Source organism: Wyeomyia smithii, chromosome 1 (assembly GCF_029784165.1).
Source record: "Wyeomyia smithii strain HCP4-BCI-WySm-NY-G18 chromosome 1, ASM2978416v1, whole genome shotgun sequence".
In the NCBI taxonomy this organism is placed as follows: Eukaryota; Metazoa; Arthropoda; class Insecta; order Diptera; family Culicidae; genus Wyeomyia; species Wyeomyia smithii.
Window position 1 is genome coordinate 168,284,851 of NC_073694.1, and position 22,059 is coordinate 168,306,909.

The 22,059-nt window shown below is 37.1% G+C and overlaps 1 protein-coding gene across 2 annotated transcripts in view; it reads left to right on the forward strand.

Moving 5' to 3' along the window:
• The window catches only part of LOC129718675 (protein Skeletor, isoforms B/C), a 129,636-nt gene that overhangs the window by 84,538 nt on the left and 23,039 nt on the right, over positions 1-22,059 (forward strand). For both annotated transcript variants that reach the window (XM_055669687.1, XM_055669688.1), the window contains exon 4: positions 14,710-14,821. In XM_055669687.1, the coding sequence (XP_055525662.1) occupies positions 14,710-14,821 (112 nt within the window). The remainder of the gene's footprint in view (positions 1-14,709; positions 14,822-22,059) is intronic.

A 22,059-nucleotide genomic window follows, 5' to 3' on the forward strand; every position in this document is an offset into this window, starting at 1 on the left:
AAATTGACAGAGTCTCCCCGTCCCAATAGGTCAATTTGTTTTTGCTTCCACGAGCTTAGACTAATATGATGTCTCGAAGGTAAAAGTTTGCCAACAAGTATGAAACAACACTCATTCTTGAACAATTTCTAAACCTGCTTTCAGAACCTAATAAAAACTGATGTCTTGAAAGAAAACATACCGGTAAAAGCAACAGTACCAGTGGAGTAAAGAACCGCAGGTTTCTCGTCGTCTATGATTGCAGCGGTACTCTTCTATTCGTACATTTCAGCGGTACACTTCTATTCGTACTGCAGTGGTACACTTTTTTTCGTACATTTCTATTCCTGTGCAATCGAGGAAAAACTGCAATTGTAAATTTTTGCTACGGATATTTATTTAATTTTATCTTCGATATTCACTAAATAATCGAGACCGGATAGTATTGAAAGAGTAAATTTCTAAATATATACATTTATAGAAGAGTAAGATCCTGCGAATGCTTGTGAGTTTTTTGTTTATTTACTAAGATTTATTCAGAATCTCTTTTTACATTTTAAAATTGTTAGATGCTATAATATTATTCTAAGCTTTACCATAATAAACGTATATTAGCTGTCTTCGTAATACAGCGAATGTAGATGTAGGCAAATGAAAAAAATTGTCAAGCAAAAAACAAAAATGTTATTGTGGATTTCTACGATTTTTTGCTGGAACTTGTTAATAATTTTATTTAAAATGTCTTCTTATGTTTGCCAATTAATGAACATTTGTAAAGGCTTCCATATTATTTTGAAAGTAAGATCCATATAATAGATTTGATTTAATCATTATGATAACGTAAGTATTAGGGGCCATCCACATACCACGTGGACAGTTTTGGGGGGGGGGGGGTTGGCTAATGTCCACGGTCCATACAATTTTTTTAGAATTTATATGGGCAGTTGTCCACGGAGGGGGAGGGGGGGTCAAAATCGGTAAAAAATCTGTCCACGTGGTTTGTGGATGGCCCCTTATTGGATTTGGTTTTTGAGGATATAGAGTTAATTCTGACTTTGACGCATTACGAGATATTCCTGGTGCTTCTTCAACAAGCACGATATGCTTGTGCCTTGTCAAATACATGTTGTTTGCAATAAAAAAATACTACAGGCATAATATCGTCAGATATAAACGATATTTTTTCGAGTGTTGTTGAATATATTTCAAAAATGGATTTCCAGGGGAGGCTGAAAATAAAAATACGTATAGTCGCTGAGCAAACTCATAGATTCTGGCTGCAAACTCTTTATATTTTCTAAAAAAGAATCCCCTAATTACAGTTTTTAGTCCCACGTCTCCATTTCATACAACCCTAGGGCTGTATACCTTGTAGTATTTTACGCAGACTACTGAATTCACGCGTTCCATTTCTACACGGGCTTCGGAATTTGCGCGGATTTCGTTATTTACGCCGTTTTTCAACATCGCATGAAAAGAGACTTTATGTAATTAATTTTAAATTTTTTGGGATTTTTGATTTTCGAAATTAAGGATTTAAATCATATGGGTCATTCCAAGGAATCCAGAAAAAATATAAGTTTTGACCGGAAGTGCTGCCAGATAAATTATTTTTGTTTTTGAAAACTAAATTTTCATTTTTCGGCAAATGCAGCCATTTTTATTTCAAATTTGATAATTTCATCGTGTTTCTTGGAAAATTTCACATAAGAAACAACTATCATCCTGTGGTAATATGAGCCAATCTCGAGATATAACATTTTTACGAAAAAAGTTGTAAACTTCGTAATTATTTTATTTTATAATTTATGGACGTAGGACACGCGAAAAATAGTGATAGCTGAGTTTTGAAGAAAATAAACCAAGGAATCCAGAAAAAATATTGTTTTTGACCAGAAGTGTTGCCAGATAAATTTGTATTTTGAAATTAAATTTGCATTTTTCGGCTAATGCAGCTAATTTTATTTTAAATTTGATGGTTTCATCGTATTTCTCAGAAAATTTCACGTAAGAAGCACTTACCACCCCGTGGTAATATGAGCCAATCTTGAGATATAACAATTTAGTAAATGGAAGTATTATCTACAACTTTATCGAAGACGTCATACCGATCAAACAAACCGTTATGGCCCTAAAAATATTTGTAATTATAAATACCTTCCCAAAATAGCATTTTCATTAGCTTCTCAAAAATGAGTCGTGCTCCAAAAAATTAAACCAATAGCATAAAATGACATTTTTTACCTATAGAAAAGTCTATGCAAAGTTTCAGTCAAATTAAAAATGACAATTCAAATGAAATATTAAAACTTGGACATTTTTTGTGGAGCTGCTCAGTAATAAAAAACCTATCGCTTTGTTAGTATCACACATGCTAGTGTTGTACTCATTATTCTCACTAAACTTAAAAAAACAGTAGTGGCATACTAGTTGTAGCATCAATCGATTATGATATATGGACATAAATGGACATGACATGTGCATCCACTTGGTCTCAGTAGACAGGTTACTACGTTGATCGCGCGATGTACGATGAATATTTTAAAACTCAGCTTGGAAAATAGCTTTAATTGATGGGTTAACACTGATGCTCACCAAATTTTTTTCTTGCATCTTCATTCTAGTTGCGAACACGGTCAAAATTGTATTTTTTTGATATAATCAAAGATGGCGGCCAAATTCAAGATGGCGGCCTGAATTCTGATCACTTCAAATGAAAGCCCTATCATTCCTCTTTACAGAAAAGTACTACTTGTAGTACTTTACATTACGAATTCTAGAGATATAGCTCAAATAATACATCAAGAATTGCTAAAATTTCAACTTTTTTGAAAACTGTTTCTCCCCTTGGTGACCAAGGGGTCAACAAATTCGATCAAACAAAAATGGCATTATCATTTTTTCTTTATTTCTAATAACTATGTGCATTTATACCAAATTTGAAAGACCTTGTGCACCTAGTGGCCTAGTTTCAGCGAGAATTGCTCAGGTATAATGAATCGGATATAATGAACTCGAATCTTCGTGAATTTTTCAGAAAATTAGGAATTTTTAATAGATCTCCGACGTACCTCGAACCTAAAGGCACCAATCTTGTTCAAATATATCTCGAATCAATCATTAAAATAATAGCTCGGAATCTTCGCAACACTGACTTGCTACCGTTTGATCCATATTACCTACCAAAAAAACCCTCTCAGCCGGATTCGAAAAGCAATATAATGAACAGATTGTCGAGTATTACCGTAAAGTAGCGTGAAGGAAAATAAACTCTCCCGGAGGCAGGGGCCACACCACATGCGAATCTCCTTTCACCAGATATAGATGATAATGCTGTGTGCACCCAAACAAAAATCCAAGCAAAGCACCAAATCGAATGAAGGGTTTTTCGCTTTGATGGAACCGAGCATACGCGAGCGGGGCCGAGGGACGAATGGAAACCCCTGGCGCGGCAATGTTATCCCTATAATCTCTGCTGAAAGCAGCCGGGCTCACATTTCACGATTCCATTCTCTGCTGTTTGGACAGTCCGAAGCGTGCAGTTAAGAAAATCTGTGATTCGTGGCAGAATGTAACGTTCTCGCGTCAACCCCCGGATTTTCCCCCCGCCCGGCTTTGGTATCCTGGTTTTTCGAGGCGGTTTTCCGGGGAATTGTTTTGGTTTTGCCATCAGCGATTCTGTAGGGGAGTTGTTGTTTGTGGTTTGATCCTGGTAGTAGCTTAGGATGTTTCGAATTCTTTCTTGTTATTCTATATCAAGCTCTACACAAATGTTTTAAATTTTTTTATGCAGTATTATTTCGCCCTGGTATATCGATGACTCGTTTCGATGGAAAAATATTACAGTTATCTTTTTATCGGCTTTTTGTACCAGCGAATCGAGGTCCTGACTAACTTCCCTTGGTAATCTGCGTAGGAAAACAAGCGGAACGAACAAAGCGGAACGAAGCCGGCACATCTATCTGGGAGATTACACTTCATTAAATAATGATCGATTAGATGTGAGTCTGCTAACGAACACAAAAACGATGTGTTCTAAGAAGGCTAATAATGTCGGAGTAAAAATAGTAAAGTATCTCTCGGCTAAGAGTGACTTAATGTGCCTTGAATACCATGAATAGTAATTTTGTAATGGTCGGATATGTAAAAGATGTATATTTTACGAGTAATTATCGTGAGCAAAATACACCAATTCGTTATTGTTTTTGCACTGCTAATATTGGGCAACAAACATGATGGAAAGTGAAAAGTCCAACACCAAATCAGGCCACATTAAAGTTTGCCACCGTATGCTTTGGGTTGCCTTCTCTAGGCACGACACGGGACGCGCCTGTGAGGTGCAGAGCTGCTGCATTCCCTCTAGGCTAAAGCCGTAACCCACAATTCGAGGCCTTGCACATACCATCAAATACCCACTAAAATGCCCATGAATAAACAATAATGGAGCGAAAAAAAGAGAATTCTTCGCGGCGGCAGCAGTAACGAAAAAGGGGTAGAAACCAATTGTCTAAAAAGCATATTCTACCGTGCGGGTTTTTTTTATGTTTTGCTTTTTCGCTCAGAAAGGACACACAATCCGGCAGGTCGTCTTGGCTAGCATTATGCAGGGCGGGGAAAAGATAGTCCCTAGGTGCTGGACCGCCATAAAACACGTTTAAAAACCTACGAAAAAGGCATAAAATAATTTTTTTTTTCTAATAGCAACTAAGTTTTAATCACATTGTAATATTTGTACAAAAAATATTGAACCGTATGATTACAAACAATACCAAACGCTAAATCGGGTTAAACACTCAGTACAAGAGCACGTTTTTCTGTAACACCCTTAAGGCCAAAATTTCCTTTATCAATCTTTTCAATAAATTGCTACTAGAATTTACTTCTAACTGAAAGAAAACAGGCTTTTTTCTGTTCGATTCCGTGAGTAAAAAAATCTTTTAACTCTTCTTCCACTGGATATTCTAACATGATCTCGATCGCGTAGGCATATATAACAGTCAGTCGCTGCTATCTCTGCGCGTGAGAAGGTATTCTTTCTCAATCACAAAAATAACTCTCGCAATGAAGTGTGTTCAAATGTGGTGCGTTATGGAACGGGTGCATTGGAGGGTGACTTCGAAGATTATATCTTCCCAGTAATTTAACTAGATGAAACAACATACCGGAGACAGAGAGATTGCGGATTCAAGTCCCGTCTGGAAGAGGATTTTTTTTAAGGCCTAAGACACATTCTCCAGTTTTACTCATTTTTGCATTTCAAAAATTACACACACTGTGCCTGCTTTGCAAGAACCTCAAACATATTGAGAAAAAAAATTGAAATTAGGGGTTTTGGTTTTTAAATCACATACCTATCACAATCACATTTTATAACAAAAAAAAGGTTTAAAAACTTCGAAGTTTATCGAATGTAAGTGTCGATAAATTTTCAATGAAATAATTTAAGTCGCTTTATACGTTGAAAAATGAGTATAAAACAATGCAAATTCCGAAATCCGTGTGAAAACTGGTTTGTGAGAAGTTTTCCATGATGTCAGTTAAATACTTTCGAAACAGCTTAAAAAGCTAAGGTAATTCCCTCTTCGAATCAAGGTGGAAAAAGCATCGGAAACAAACATAACAAATATTCAAAAATTTAATTAGGAATTCAACCAACAGTAAGCGGGAAATTTAACCAACAAGTTTACGATTAAACACAGGGGTTGAAAAAGCTTGAATGAAAACTACACATCAACGAAAGAACACCACCACATTTGCAGGAGTAATGAATAAATTTGCTCGTTTTTCGTTTGCATTACGAAAACTCTAAAGATTATGATTTGCGTATGACATGTCGAGAGGAGCAACAGAAAGGCATAACGAAACAACTGAAGAAACTGATTCGTTAAGCAGGAAGCTTGAACCTAAAATGCCATTTTCACGCATTAGTAGTGGTGAACATAACTGACTGCGTCTGCCCTGTCGCACTTGAAGGTGTTGAGAAGTGTTTGAACGACGATTGGTTCAGACGAATGGCCTGAACAAAATGTAGTCATTACTGCGTTGATCCTCAGAGAAGTTGGCCTTCACCCATGTAAGCACCCAAGAAACACTCGTTGTTATAGAATAGTTTACGTTACATGACATCTCTATCTCTATCACCAGAAAAGCGTAAAAATTGGAGGCTACTAGAATAAGAATCGATACTATATAAAGTATTTCATAACTGCATGAAAACAAGCCAACTTGGTAGAATGAAGTGGCAAAATGCATCTCGAGCACTAATACGGCAAAGCGCAAATCTGTTGCTAGGACAAGACAACTATTAACCAGCGCATGCGCAAATGTGTTGTTATGCGCAGTGCAACTAGATCGACAATCGTTTTTACCAGTGGCAGTTTTATTTGGTTAAAAATTTATGGTGAAAAATAATATTCAACCATTCAAAATGAGTTATTTCTTTCGCTTGAATATTAAAATTGTTTTCGCATAGTTCAACGTTATCTGGACATAACATCAAAACTAGAAAACATCGTTAGATGTACGATAACAAAAATTGGAGTGATATTGTTTACACTGCAAGCGTTTTGTTTATCTTGTGACGGCGCATTTTTACTCGCTTCGAATAAATATAGAAATCGCTCAAGTAATTTAAATATTATTTTGATCAAGTAATTTTACGTTGGCTGTTGCATGCTACGATCTTTGTCCTAAGAAAAAGCACTTTAAAGATACGCAGTGTTGTGTTTAGATGACGTAATATTATACGAAAAGACATAGTGAGGATATCTAGCGGTGATGGCGGATGGATCTGACATTTGATGTAGGTTGTCAAACTGCTGGTTCATTAGATATTTCCATTGAACTGAAACTAGTTAGATGGATTTGCCATACTACTAGTTCAATGGATTTTTCCATTGAACTTCGGTTATTATATGTCAAATCCATCCAACTAGTACTGGTTCAATCAGGGCCGGCGGTTGATGTGAATGGTATGGGTAGCAGTACCAAAAATCCATGTGGGTACTTACCCACACGGAATTACCGGATAAAACCATGTTGAAAATTTTGTTTTCGTGGTTTCACCTTTACACGCACTAACGAAATTTCTCATGCAGCATAAACCATAGTAACCCATGAGTCAGCAGACGGAAATTGGCTCGAACTCTTAACGTGATGGCGGAAGCAGTGAAGCTACTTCGTTCAGAAGTTTGCGCGTTCAATGAACGGTGCCCTGTCGCGTCCTATACGGACATCGTACGGCACTTTGTGGACGCCGGATACACCCGTTCCGGCATCTACAACATAGCACTATTCGACAGCAATCACAGCATCGACAGGAAGTCCGGCTCCGGACTGCCGACGATCCTGCGAACAACGAGAAGCTCTAAAGGATGCCGAAGAGTAAGACCGAGGGAAAAGTGGCTACATCGCTGCATGCGCTTGGCCGGGAGGTCGATGCAACCGGCCAAACAGTAAAATAGTACCTAGCGAACATGGACAAACAGCGGCAGTCCCATCCACTTTTCTCGAAGCTGCAGGCAATGACCCAACGACAGCGGCTGAATAAGATGATCAAGTCGATTTTCCCAGCGAATCGCAACGTGGCGATGGTGATGGACGGCGAGACTATCTCAACCTGGATGGCAACAACTGGCAGGGCACTTCGTATTTTACTTCTTCCACGAAGGAAGCTACCCACCCATGTGTCACCCATGAACCTTCCCTATTTCTTACTACCCACACGGGAAAATAATGTGACGTCGGCCCTGAGCTCAATGGAAATACACTAAAGTCACTTTTTACGCGGGGGATACATGCCGCGTAAAAAAACCGCGTAAATTCCGGAATCCTCGTAAAAAAAACCGCGTAAATTCCGGAATCCTTGTGAAAAAAACGCGTAAATACCGGAATTCGCGTGAAAAAAACCCGCATTAATTCTGCAATCCGAGTGAAGAGAAACTGGAATCCGCGCAAAAAATACCGCGTAAATTTAGGAATCTGCGTAAAAAAGCCGTGTAAAAAATCCCGCGTAAAAAGCTACCTTAGTGTATCCAATGAACTATAGTTTGACAACCTACATTAAATGTCAATTCCATCCGCCATTACCGCTAGTGGAAAGCCGGATTGTTATTGTTGAACTCATGTTATCAAAAATATCTCCAAAACCAGAAAAAAACAAGCTTGGTTTCGAAACGCGGTTGTATTACTGATGAAAACCTTTTCAAACACAATATAATAAGTTTTGTACATTTATATGACTTTTATCGTTGTAACTTATTTTCTAACATGTTTTGTGTGTTACTTGAGGCACTCAGTTCTTCAAAATACCAATATACACTTCGGTATTGATTTCAACCCCAGTATTGATAAAAATAGGCGGACGCTACCAAGCCCAACATTATTACACCAGCCGGATGTTTGGTTGAAAAATTTAAACTTTACTTTCTCAGGAACATTCTCAACTTTCTCCGGTGAAATGAACCGGTCTGTGCAACTGTTGGTTCGATGCTGACCAACTTTTTGTCGGAGGAAATGATTTTTTTTCCTTTTTCAGCAAAGAAAGCAATTTGTTAGAACGAATCACTTGTAGTTCTTTTATCCGCTCCTCCCAACAGACAATTTTGTTGTGTAACAGCTTATCCAGCTTTCCATGAACGGTAATGGCGGACAGTGCACGCAGCCCCTTTTTGACGTTTCCTGTAGGTCAGAGTATTTTCAATCACAGTAACGGAGTAGAAAATATAACAATGTCGTAAAGTAGCATAGCAACTTCAACAAACAATGGGCGTTTTGTTATTTAAAGATCGTCGTGCGCATGCGCGAATCAAAATACTGAAACAGAACTGTTTATTAAAGTTGCTACGCTACGTTTCTAAATTTTTATGTTTTTCACTCCGTTACTGCGATTGAAAATTCTCTGACCTACAGGAAACGTCAAAATGGGCTGCGTGCACTCAGAGCCGTAGCTACTCCGTTTCGCGTGGGGGGGCAGAGAATTTTTATTTAATAAAACGTTATTTTTTGTGGAGTAAGCAGTTTAAAACCGTTATGTGCTCGACAAAAAAAGGATCTTTACGCGTCCAACGGAGTTCTCGGGTACTCACAAATTAAAATTCTTATACCGTTTGCAGTTTTCGTCCCATTTCGATTGTTTTAGCACCTAAAAATTCAGAAGCTCATTTATTTTCAAATAAGCGTTAGGGGTGTCCCATAATAATTAATTTTCCTATTCCCGAAAATCCGGTTTTCCAGGTTTATATTCCCGGAATTTCCCGGAAATAAAGCAGGAATATAAACTTTATAATTTCTGTCTTAAAGTGGCGAGCCAGCTTGTGGTTAAAAACCTCCTTATTAAAGAAAAAAAAAATCTACAATTGCTAACTTGAATGAGCACGTTTACATTGTGTAATTGAGTTTCAGGGGACCAACTATTTACGCAGGTTTAGCTAGTTTAGGTCGAATATCGTTTAGCGGTAGGGTTCAAAAGTCCCCATGCAAAATTTCAGCTAAATCGGCTTTTGGGAACACGTCCCTCAAAGCGATCAATGTTTCAACTTTCTGACTAATGAAATGCACTGATAAAAGTTCATGATATCGTCGATATCGAATTTTTTTATGCCAAATGTCTAAAAGATGCATGAAACGTCGAAATCTGGTGTACCTTATCGGAAAAAAAATTTTTTGGATGATTTTTTTCGAGAAGACGAAACTTTTGACCCCTATCGTTAAACGAAATTCAAATAAATCAAGCTTCGAGAGTCGCCGACCGATATCAACCAACGATACTGAGAGAATCTATTCGCAAAGAAATACTGAGAGAATGGAGCGATTCAACCGTCAGCCCAAATTCTAAATTTTACGATAGACTTTGTTTGATCAGTGTTTACCATCAGACCAGGTAGAGTGTGGAATGCCTAGTTCAAAGTTCGGTCAGACTACAATTTTTATAGTCTGATTTTATTTCGGACCGAACCGGAACCGAGTTGTTCGGGCTAGGTAACGGTCTGGGTTATGTTTCCGAGATGTGGAAAAGTCTGGCCAAAACAAATTGAGCTGAACATGAACATGAATCACATGATCATATTGCAGGAAGTGAGGATACTGGCTCACCAAAAGATTGAAGAACTTATCCTTTTTGGCATATTTGCTCGACCAAAAAATTGACTGATACCGTTAACATTAAAAAAGCTGGTGACTATTCAATAATGTTTATTCCTAATAATTCAGATTTTTCTTTTGGATTTTTTCACCTAGTATCAATCACATACATGAGAAAATTGCGTGGTGGGGCAATACAAACGCGTGGGGGGGATAAGCCCCCCCTAGCCCCCCCGGTACCTACGGGCCTGCGTGCACTGTCCGCCATTACCGCTCGTGGAAAGCCGGATTAAGCTTCAATTCAGCCGAAATCCGCTTAATAGGAGGTTATCAAGCTATAAATCAACAAAATTGTTTGTTGGGGGCTGATAAAGTGGTATTTCACCCTAGCTCTGCAAGATTTGTGCAAGTCTTCTTTGATGATTCTTCGCATGAATTTCTCAGAAGTGATGGCATCCTTGGCAATTTTTCTTTTAGGACGTACTGGGTTGCAAGCAATCTTTGCACAGACCGATTTGATCCTTTCCGGCTTTCGCTACTAGGGCCATTCTGTAGAGATTTTTTGATGTGATAAACAGTGGCCAAGGATATCCAACGGTCTCGGCAATATCTTCCGTTTTTTGTGCGAACAGTAAACTCGTAATTACTTATTTGGCCTACATTTCCACTTTTATGCAATAGACCGATATCAATGTTCTGTTGCAGCACCTAAAAGTAAATGCAAACAAATACACTGTTCAACAAAACAAGTCAATAGATACACAAATTAACCCAATAGTAACGGTTGAACCACCGATTCGCATTTTTCCTGCCGCATAATTAAGCTTGCATGATGAACAATATTGAATTCGAACCATCAGAAAACCTCTTCCGAAATCACGAGAGGTGCAGTGCTCCGTTTTTTTCCGTATTTCTCGCCAGTAACCTGTGAATTCATCGAAGTCGTCTGAATAAAACCTTTTTTACCGGAAAAGATTACCCAAAGTTGTAAAACAAAAATAGAAATAGTTGAAATTTAGTAAAATATCATTTGAGAACGCATTATTCTGGGGCTGGTATAGAAAACTTGTACCTCTACAAACTGACAAACAAGTGAATTTGATCTTCGATTTGAATTTAAAAAAAATCTGATCTTGTGCGTCCACATCCGATTGCCTAAATAGGAACACCTTTCTGTTTATAGGCTTCTATCAACCCCTTATCTTTCTAACCCAAAACACTTTTTCTCGGCATTTTGTCTGCCTAATTAAATAGTTCATTATAACTAACGATTGAAAAAAATGGACGCAAAATGTTGACATGCTTTTTTGACATATGCTTTAAACACATGAACGAGATGAATTTTGCAATGTTACTTAATTTCGATTTATTTGTAAAAATTATGAGGTGCGTTAAATTGTGGTGCAGCTATAGAAAATGATCGGAGTGTATGAGGTGACACGAGATGCGAGAGAAATCAGAATCTGCGCCCTTTAAATTTGATGCATAAAAATGTCCTAAATCAGCTTTGATCTTGTTATTATACTTAAAAAACCCGAAAAATCAACATATCAAAAAATGAACTTAAAGTAAACTTAAAATTTACGAAACATGCTTTTTGAAGCCTATAGTTTTCTGAATTAATTAGGTAGCTAATTCCAAATTATTTTAATTTGTTCAAGCAATAATTTTCATTAAAAACGTTGTTCTTCAAAACAAAGTCAGTGAAGCAAAGGGACCGTGGTCAGTCGTTGGGCGCAACTTAGTGGAGATGCTCTCACTAAGGTGTAATTCTGGATCCTCGTGGTCAGCTGCTTGATGTCCGTGGCCCACCGAATATTTCTGTACACCAGAGCACTGAGGGAGTCGAAAAAATCCTCGATTGGACGGTACTGGGGCCAATTGGTCGGGTTTCGTTCCTTGTGTTTCCTCCTGCAGTGCTGCAAATTTTCGACACTGCAAACGTAAACGACAAAAACCGCATATTCACTGTCTCAAGTTAAAACGCCCTTTAGCGTGAGCGGTGTCAATTTTTAATAAAAGTGCGGTTATTGAAAGAAACGAGATGTCTGATCTAATATCGAAATTATTTAATTTTAGCCAATTCATTGCATTGCATTGCATTGCAATCGATAAAATATAAAAGCATCTACATTCTCAACCGCATAAACATCGCTAAAGCAACACAGCGTGTGTGAACAGAAATGCTACTGTCACTGTCAACTGATTGGAGCTAAAAGTCACTTTCATTCTCAGCTCGTTCGTTGAAAATTGAAATTCAAAAATTTCTATTTCAACTGAAAATCCTTTCATGACGGTGAAAGATTGCAGCGCTGCTCCTGATTCTCCACCAAAACCAGAATTTTCCGAAATACTGTCCTTGTTGTTGTAAAGCTTTTTCAGAAATTCCTTCTTATTTTTCGTAATGATCCTCGTCGAACGATCACTACCGATTTTCCGCTCGACATTCCGGGATGCTATTGGGTACATTTTGGTCCCGAAAGAGATCTACTGTGAACTTTTTTTCTTGACTTTAACGCGTTAATGATATGCGACGCGCTCGCAGAGTTCTTGTTGATCCGACGCCATCTTTGATCGAACTGACAGCACCCGAGTGAATAGAAACGAACGTTTAATTTTACACTCTTCACTTCTTGTACAGAAAGGTATTCAAATCAATCTCCTTTTTTATTGAACACCTTATACTCCAAAACGAGGTTTTGGAGTATCACATTTAGAGGATTTGATGTTTACGAATATTTTGTGATATATTCGCTCCTCAATTTGCAAACTGATTTTCGATTACACTGGTAAACACAGGATTTACCCTAGCTAAAGCTCAAACTGGAAAAAAATGAAAAATTATAGCTTTTTAACCAATCTTGTAATTTTTGGTGCCCCCAGAGAAGCTAACTTTTCTAGAGACTTCAATGAGTTTTCCTGTAAGCCAACGTAGAAGCGACAAACTCGGCGAGAAATTACTCTGCGGCCTTTTGATGCGCTTCTGCATTTACCTAGGGAATTTTTAGAGCAACTTGTGTGAGCTTTAGGGCAACTTTTTTCGTCACTTTTATCGACCAGTGTTATTCTATGTCGTAGTTCAAACCATGCCCAAGTAAAATAACTTATAAAATGACATAATCAAGAGAATGTTAACTTTGTCATTTTGAAAAAATTAAATTGATTAAAATAAGAAACCTTCAATCACACCACTAGGTGAAACAATTCTGAATTTTCTCTCTCTAACGTACTTCCTTCTACTTCACTTGCACCTAATGCAGCGACGAAGGTAACTATCCGTACGTCGTCGTTGTCGTCGTCGGGTACGGGATAATGTGAAAAAGTCGGAAAATAGACCGTGAGCCATATAACAGTAAAGGCTTCAAATCACAACAAGGGAAAATCTCGCCTACCCTTGCTTCCACCGTCAATCCCCAGGGGAAAAACACTGCCGGCATTGGAGATGCGCTTAAAAGGCAAATGACGAACATTAAATTTTGCTTACTGTTTTTAAATGCGCTACTCTACGAATGGTGTCGTCTTTCCATCCCGTCTGTCCCATCGCAGCCGAACCAAGATCCAAACTGTTGTAGTTGGATTAATTGTATTCAACGTTCAGGTGGATTATGTTCGATGTTCTTGAAAGAAAAGTCGGTAACATGTACCGTAACGGTCATGAGATGCACGGAACGATCATCACATTTTTACTGGTTTAGTAAAATGTTAAGCCGATTTTGTCGGCCCTCCTCCTTATTTATACCTTCCGGTTTGTCTCAACAAGTCATCATCATTGATTTACAATATAAGGCAGTATATCGAATTTGTCTAATGCAATAAACTGACTGATACGTACTTTCTCCCCACTCAGCTAAATCTGTTTAATCTACGGAATTGAAAAAAAAACGGAAACGTCTTGAGGAGACTGCTTTGAAATAGCAAAATAAAAAGTACCAACCGTATGGAAAGAGAGCATAAAGGAATTAATCTTCAATATTTGATTAGACTTTCCTCATGTAAAAACGTGCCTATAGCATCTCCAATGCCGGCAGTGGGAAGACTCCATACGATTGCTGGCGTAGCAAAAAATTGTCTTTATATTGAAAGAAATACATCATTCTGATATAATTTTGAGACACTGATGAATGCTTTGAATGGGCGATCAATTGTATCTCTAATTGTGTTCGAACTATGATGTGTGCATTGGAATAGTTGTTTTTTTTTTTATTTTTATATTATTTAAAATTTTAATAACTTTTATTTTAGCGCGTTCAGCATGAAAAAAAGTCAAAGAAAGTATAATTGACAAATTGTTAGATTCAGTTTTTTTTTTTATTTTGATAATTCTGCTAAAAGATAAAGATAAAAAAAAGCTCGTTGACAAATAAAATTCACAAAGCCTTGACAGAGGAAAATTAAAACGAGGAAGACAAGAATAAAGCCAACAGTAAATGCAGAAAATGCAGGTCATCGTATAAAAGACGTTTTGACATGTACGAAAAACGCAAATTCATACCCATTACTAAAAATTCTGACACTACACAATTATTGGAAAATGAAAACTGACAGAAAATTTAAGGTTTTGATTTTCGGTCGATGGCCTATGATTTCCCGCTGTGCTACGGTGTGTAATATTAATAACCGATTTTTTCTTTTTCGTTGCCCGCTTTTCAGAGATCCACCGGTTTTGGGAAAGCACGAGAACTCAGATATAATCCTGAAATTGCCGATGGGTAAACGACTACGGGACATCCGTTGGCTATCGGTTTGGTGCCGGAGATTTACTGTAAGTATGCTTCAAACCTCCATGAGAAGAGTAACAGCATCTTTCTAAGGCGACCATATCACAGTTTTGCGCTGTGTCGTACAATATTGCCCAGTAAATGCTTCAGTAGCATTGACATTTTTTTCTTCATTCCACAAAAGAGACATTTTGGTGACTAAGCAGGATATATGTTCCGACATTCGTCCCAATACCTATGTTCATCTCACCGGTGCTACATGTCGAATCGACCGTCGAATTTCACCACAGTTCGAAGCAAAAATTAAGGTTAATTTGTCGTTAAATTCGGTAAATAAGAGTGATGAGATCAATATTGGTGTTGATACCAATATTGGAACATATACCTCACGTGGTCCGTCTTCCTGATACGATGCAAAACCAGAAGGAAACTCTAGGAATAATTTTGATAAAAATAGGAATATACATTCATAGTTCGTGCACTAATCCTACATAGTTTTATGCGGAATTGTAACACTGCCCTTGTTTTGACTAGTTTTTTACTTATTGAACACTTAGATGGCTGGCAGCACGGTTATCGTCGGCAGTTTTTTTTTTTTTTTGCTGAAACTAGTGTGTTTGGTATGAGTGTTTGCCGGAGGTTCTAGAGGCACTCGAATATGCAACAATTTCAATGGATTCAGTAAGATAAGCACTAGTATGTGCTTATCTTACTACCAATTGTTTCGATTTTATTATGTGTTAATCTAAGAGAAAAGTGGCCAAGATGATACCCTGGCTTGCTCCAGGTTTTTTGCTCCAAACGTGATTGGCTGATTTTAACAGCACGCATGTGTGCACTGAACCAAGTAATCATGTAAAAGTTATTGGAAAACTTATATAGTTTTTTTCCATGTAGATTTTCCAATAGCATTTATGTGCATGTCACTTAGAAACTCTCATTACGGTTTCAGTTATGTTCATTGGAATAATCACATGTCTTGTATGTGTTTTACTGCAATGAGAATTATTGGTTTTATTTAATATACTTCATATGCTTGTGCATATAATGATCGGTCTGGTAATTCGAAGTGTTGCATTTTTTCGAAATTAAGAGATGAAATATAAGAGATTGATTTTGTCCATTTATTTCACTGATGTTTGAGGTAATTACAAATAATAAATAAACATAAATGTAAATAAAACTTACATAACAAATAAAACTTAACTCCATTCAACGGAACTTTGCCACAAACGCCCCAAACTGTTCTTGAAGTTGTCCAGCGAAAATGTTAGGAGCTCATGCAGTTGATATCCACACTAAAAAAATAGATTTAATTTTTTTTAATTTACATAATTTTACTAAACTTACGTTGTTTAACCTCCAAGGAATCCTCGAAAAACGCCAAATCTTCCAGCAAACTATCTGCAACATTCGCCATTTTGAATACACGGACGAAAAACACATTTTTTTCACATCTAAAAATCTAATAACTATTATCTGTCCACGCACATGAAGCGTGTTCACATAAAAGCTATAAGGTTGATAGATAAAAAGTATTCCTGCGTTCTAACAAATTTCATCTGGTTTTCACATGAAGTTTATCGTGTACACATAACATGAATTAGATTATGAAATTAGCAAAATTATGTGACGTTTCTAATAACAAATAATTTATAATTTTGTTCTGGTTGCGGTAAACAAAAGCAAAAAAGAATTTGAATGAAGTTCCAAGCGTTTGGTTGTAAAAACTACTGTGGTTCCGGTCTGGGCATTGAATTTTGTCGATTTCCCAAGGATGCAGAAGCTTATCGAATCAGAAAAGCATACTCCAATTTTGAAAATCTCACGCGATAGTGGAATATGCAGTGTAGGTATCTCTTTTTATTATTATGTTGTTTATTTAGTTGTTCGTTATAACGTGAAATCAAGCTTTTCTTCACAAACAAACTTACCCTTAATTTAACATTAGGGATTGAGTGTTTGTCATTGTGTTCTTTTATTTTGTTTCGAATAAAGTCCGGAAAAGGGAGAAAAACAAGAAAAAAAGTTTGACAGTAGAAGTATGATGATATAAGTAAAGACGAAATTAGGTTGTATTGTTTTATATGTTGTTTGTAATCCAAATGAAATTTTTTTTTTGTTAAATAAAAATAAAAATAGCAAATAAATATTTTTTTCTGGTTGCACTGGATTTTGCGTGAGGCAGCGGAAAATAATGTTCAACCGGGGATATGTTTCATCGCAAAGAAAAAGAGAAAGAAACCACTTGGCCACTCTTATGTTAATATCCACGCTCATACCCAGTAAAAAATATTCGATGCCCTATCTTACACCGCACTGAAAGTGCAAGACAATGTCGCATGCAACGTTGCCAGTATGCCATATCTGGATTTTGCCAGATTTCTGTTTGCGCACCAGACAAACAGATAAACCTCAGAATCTGCCAGATATTTGTAAATGAGCCAGATATTTGCCAGATTTCATCCGCGTCGTCTCGCAAAAAGGTCATTACTGCGAGATGGGCCGTGCCTGGCCTTTACCTACCTACACCCGGCGAGAGCAAAACAAAAGCTCATCACTTTCAATTCTGCCAGGAGTTTTATCCAAAAATGAGTGACAGATTTTTGCCAGACTTTTTATTTTCGTTTTACCAGATTTTATTCAAAACTTAGTGGCAACACTGGTCGCATGTGTAAATTGTTATATCGGATTTTTTGACGTAGAACTACATCTCTCAGGAAGTTCGGCTACATACTCGGCTACATAAGGATGTAAAATGAACATCTAAAACCGGAAAAAGTGAAAAATATGTCCAAGTTCAAATGCCAATAAATCGGTTAGTTTTCGATGGATTTTCTTCGTTTATTCGTTCAGAAAGTTGTAATTTTATTATTCGAACTATTATACTATTGAAAATTGAAAATTGCCAAGTCTTGTTAAAACGAAAAATTCGACTTCTGATTGGTCGTTAAATGATTGCATCCCAAGCACGGTCGACAGAATCATAGACCTTGCAATTTGAAATGTGCTATTTGGCCTACATAAGAGCCTGTTTCAACCGAAGCCGCACATAATAGTTCTAGACAGCGACAACACCAACCCTCCCTGGATAGCGGCCATAGCTGTGGCATGGTAACGGATAGCGCAGCAGTTGCAGCTGGTATCAGCATCGACAGTAGCAGGACCAGCTGATGCAGGAGCACGGACGCAGTGGCAGCGGATACCAATGACAGCGTATAGCGGCCACAGCTGTGGCAGCGGATAACGGCAGCAATTGCAGCGGGTATATCATCATTGATAGTAGCCGGGCCAGCTGATGCAGTGGAGCACTTCCTCTAGTGAAATGCTATCTCTATGCGATTGCGGGCACTAGTAAATGCATCCAATGAAAAGTTGCCTCATTTTGACAACACACCAACGTTTTGGAAAGCTGGCGTTCAAAAGACATGAGCCGTCTAGTTTTGAGTGTTAAACACAGCTTTTCACTGTGTTAGTTTATCACAAGTGATACCTTATTCGCACTGTCAGTGATAACGCAGAGAGGCGATCGGCATTTTATCCGATATTGAGATAAACAGCAAATTGTCTTTTTTAGGATGAAATAAATACTTAATTGAAGAGTTAATATTTTCTCTTAAATTAATTTACACCTTCAAGTTTGGAACAGTTATAAATTTGACTTCTTCTGCATGTCTCAGTACGTACTGAATTACCTTTTCCTTCAGTATTCAGCATAGCACCCGAACATCTTTTATTATCTGCATGAGAATTAAGTTTTCGCATAATCAAACCTTAAAAAACTGTCAATCCTCAGTTATGACAAGCAACTATATTATTGCAAATGATCAATCCTTGTTGAAGCGCAAAATTCGATTGATCTGATTGGTCGTTAATATGATTGCTTCCCAAGCACGGTCGACAGAATCATAAACCTTGTAATTTAAAATGTGCTATTTGGCCTATATAAGAGCCTGTTTCAGCCGAAGTCGCTCATGATCCTGTGAAGCACAGTCAACCAAACAAATAAATTGAAGATTTCATGTTTTATCGTTCTGCACTATAACCAAATATTAATTATCTTACTTTCCATGCACATGCACACTCTGATTGTTGAAACGCAAAGTGTTTGTTTTTTTTTTTTCCTGATCAGTAAAGTCGTATTTATATGTGCAAATTGAAATTCAGTGGTAACCTCATTTCTCATTTGCACAGAATTTTAAAAATTTTCAATACAAATAATGTATCAAACAACCTTATGTAGTTCTACGTCAACCTTGCGGTCGTGGCTTTGCATACAATCATTGTGATTTTTTTTCCTTTGATCTTCATCATACATAGTTTATGCGCTTGCCTATGAAGATTAGTGACATTTTCCGTACATACACTGGCAAACGTGTATAAACCATTTTACTGGTAGGATACCCGGTATGTACTTGCTGATGATGATGTTGCTTTTACGTGCGTTACATGTTTTCTGTTAACATATTATTCATAAATTGAGTTATAAATTGATAGATGTGTGAACGTGTGTATGATCTGTTTGGATGACTTTATGCGGTGAATGGTTGTAGAGAGGAGCGACACCTCTGTGCAGGTGCTGCAGTGTTGTTGTAATAAGTTATTTCAATTCATGTTTTTAGCCGCAGAGAGGAGCACAACAACAACTATTGATATGTCATAAATTAGTCTCAGAAATGTTAATCACTTTTTGTTGGGAACACAATATTACGGAAACTTTCCATATGTTTTTCAAATCTATTTTTACATTTTTTTTTGCGTTTGCTACGTAAAAAATTTGGAAATTTCAGCTATGAAGGCAGTCAACCGAAATCTTCTTTACATGCCCTAATATGTACTTCTTATTGAATTTTGAAATTTTATTTTAATAATTTCACATTACATGTTACATGACTAAGGGTGTGCGAAATTTCGCGAAATCTCGAGTTTCTCGAAATTTAACGAAATTGATATAAATTGAGAACACATTTTATCAACAAATAATACAAACTCAACACCAATTTTTCTGCTGTTATAAGCTTTAATTCAGGTCTGGAGTTGCTTGTAAGTATCAGGCCATAAATAAATTTAAAAAAAACTAGAGTTCACTATATTTTTCCAGAATTTTTTTTAAAACTAAGTAAAAGTAAAAATTAAAGTAGACTCTATACATCGCTAAATTTCCTTTTTAAATACGAATCAACGAAAAAATTGGCCTAAAATTCATAAATTTTGGTTATTTTATGAAGAATTTCGAGAAAAATTTCGGAAACCTTGAAATTTCGCGCAGCCTTATACATGATCATATCTATATTGTTATATTAATTCATTTAAATCATGGTCATATTTCTTATGAAAGAGAATCCTGATGAAAAAAACTTCCTTCCGTGCTCTTTGTAGGGATGCAGTGGTATACTCGGTCTCTAACAAAGTTAAGACTACATTTTCAACATTCCTTCCTTGCCGTAGGTATCGTGCGGCACTGGTACAACTCGAAACTCATAGTCCCGAAAACAAAAAACTGATTTTCAGGAGGTGTGCTCAAAAAAAACTCAATTTCGTCGTATCAAACGTACAGATAGGATATAGCAGTATTCAGCAACTTTTTTTTCTTTTATATTTTGCGGCAGCATTGCTGACGAAAGCAATCTGGTATATTGAAAATTAGAAAAAGTATTTTTTTTTATCTCTTAGGAGGATTGATCGAATAACCGGAAACACCGAAAATAAGGCCTCGTTCTATGAAACAATTTTGTTGAAGACATTGGATACATAAAATCAATTTTTCACAGTCAAATCTAAAACGATCAAGATTTTTTGAGTTTAGATCACTGTGCACTGTGGGATTTTCAAATGAATCTTTTCTCCAATTGTAAATGTCCTGAAATATAACACTTGGAATGTGTAGACAACGTTTTGGAAGTTTTTTCATGAAATGGTGGTTGAAAAACGTTTTTTACAGTAAGTATTTTGTCGTTTTTATGTCACGTTTTTGTACTTTACGACCTTGAAAAGGTCATTACTCAAAAATGTACCGTACGACGATTTTGAAATTTTGACCAAAGATTTGAAACGTCATAACGAATCGAGGAGTACTCAAATCCTTTGGTGTATTTTTTTTATAATAACGGTGTGTGGAAGCACCGTGGTGAGTAAATCCGTTGCTAATGAAGCCCCGGATAGTAAAACTGGTACTGTAGGTGCACCCAGCTTATGTTCCCATACACTGTTTACTTCAGCAATACGGATGACGTCATTGCTTTTACTGTTTACACTTTTAAGAACTAACCTGATTTTGGCATGCCGTGGCCCCCACGAAGTTATATATTCGATTCATTTTACTTACTGGGACATCAACTGCGAGGGACCACCTTTCATCTGTTTAAGATAAAATTGTGTACACTCCGTGTTTTAAGTGTTTTCAAGAAATGAAAAAAAAAAGTTGGATTTTTAAGCACATTTGATAGAAGCATTAATTTCAGAATGGTAAAAATCTTAGTATTTGAGACGTTAGTAACACCGCGCACGAGAACCGACTATTTATATATAGCATCGAAAGAAATCTAATCCAATGGGATACAGTCCAAACAACTATGATTGTGCAGTTTTCTTCATATAAATAAAACCCAAAGCTGATTACTGCCACCGATTGTATAACGATAAAACGACTGCTTGAAATATGCTGAGTTCATCTGGTTTTTGGGATCTTTTTTTTTATCAAAGAGTTCGAAGTGTTTTGTTCCTTAAATAAACAACTCTTTTAATGCCCACCTACACACCTTTTTTAATCCTCTGCCCTTATGTCCGTTATTCTTACAATTCTGTATTGTACTACATCACTGGTAGCGCCCAGATTTCAGTTTGATTCAATGGCAGCTTCCGGGTAATTTCCGTGGCTACCCCGTTTATGCGCTCAAGCACTAATAATCCGACTATGTTTTTCCCCAGCAAAACACGGGTTATTCACAGGGTAAACAACAACCAGAAAAAAAGGTTGGACTGCAATTTCAACTGTTTTCTGTGTGAAACAAAATTTCATTTCTGCACTAATGCAGAAAGGTCTAACTTAACGTATCCTGCAACAGTCCCACGCTGGCTGGCTCTGGTAAGTCACAATCAATGCGGTGAATGTCTATTAACGCAAAAAGTTGTGATAAATTTCAGACTGTTTTCCACCCTATTCGTTTTACTTTCCATCCACCCACTGTAGTCGAAGGTGGCGGAAGTGACACATGCGCATTAGATAACCACAGTAGAAATAGAGCGTTCCTTGTTTTGCTGCGGAGACTAGCGTTAATTGAGC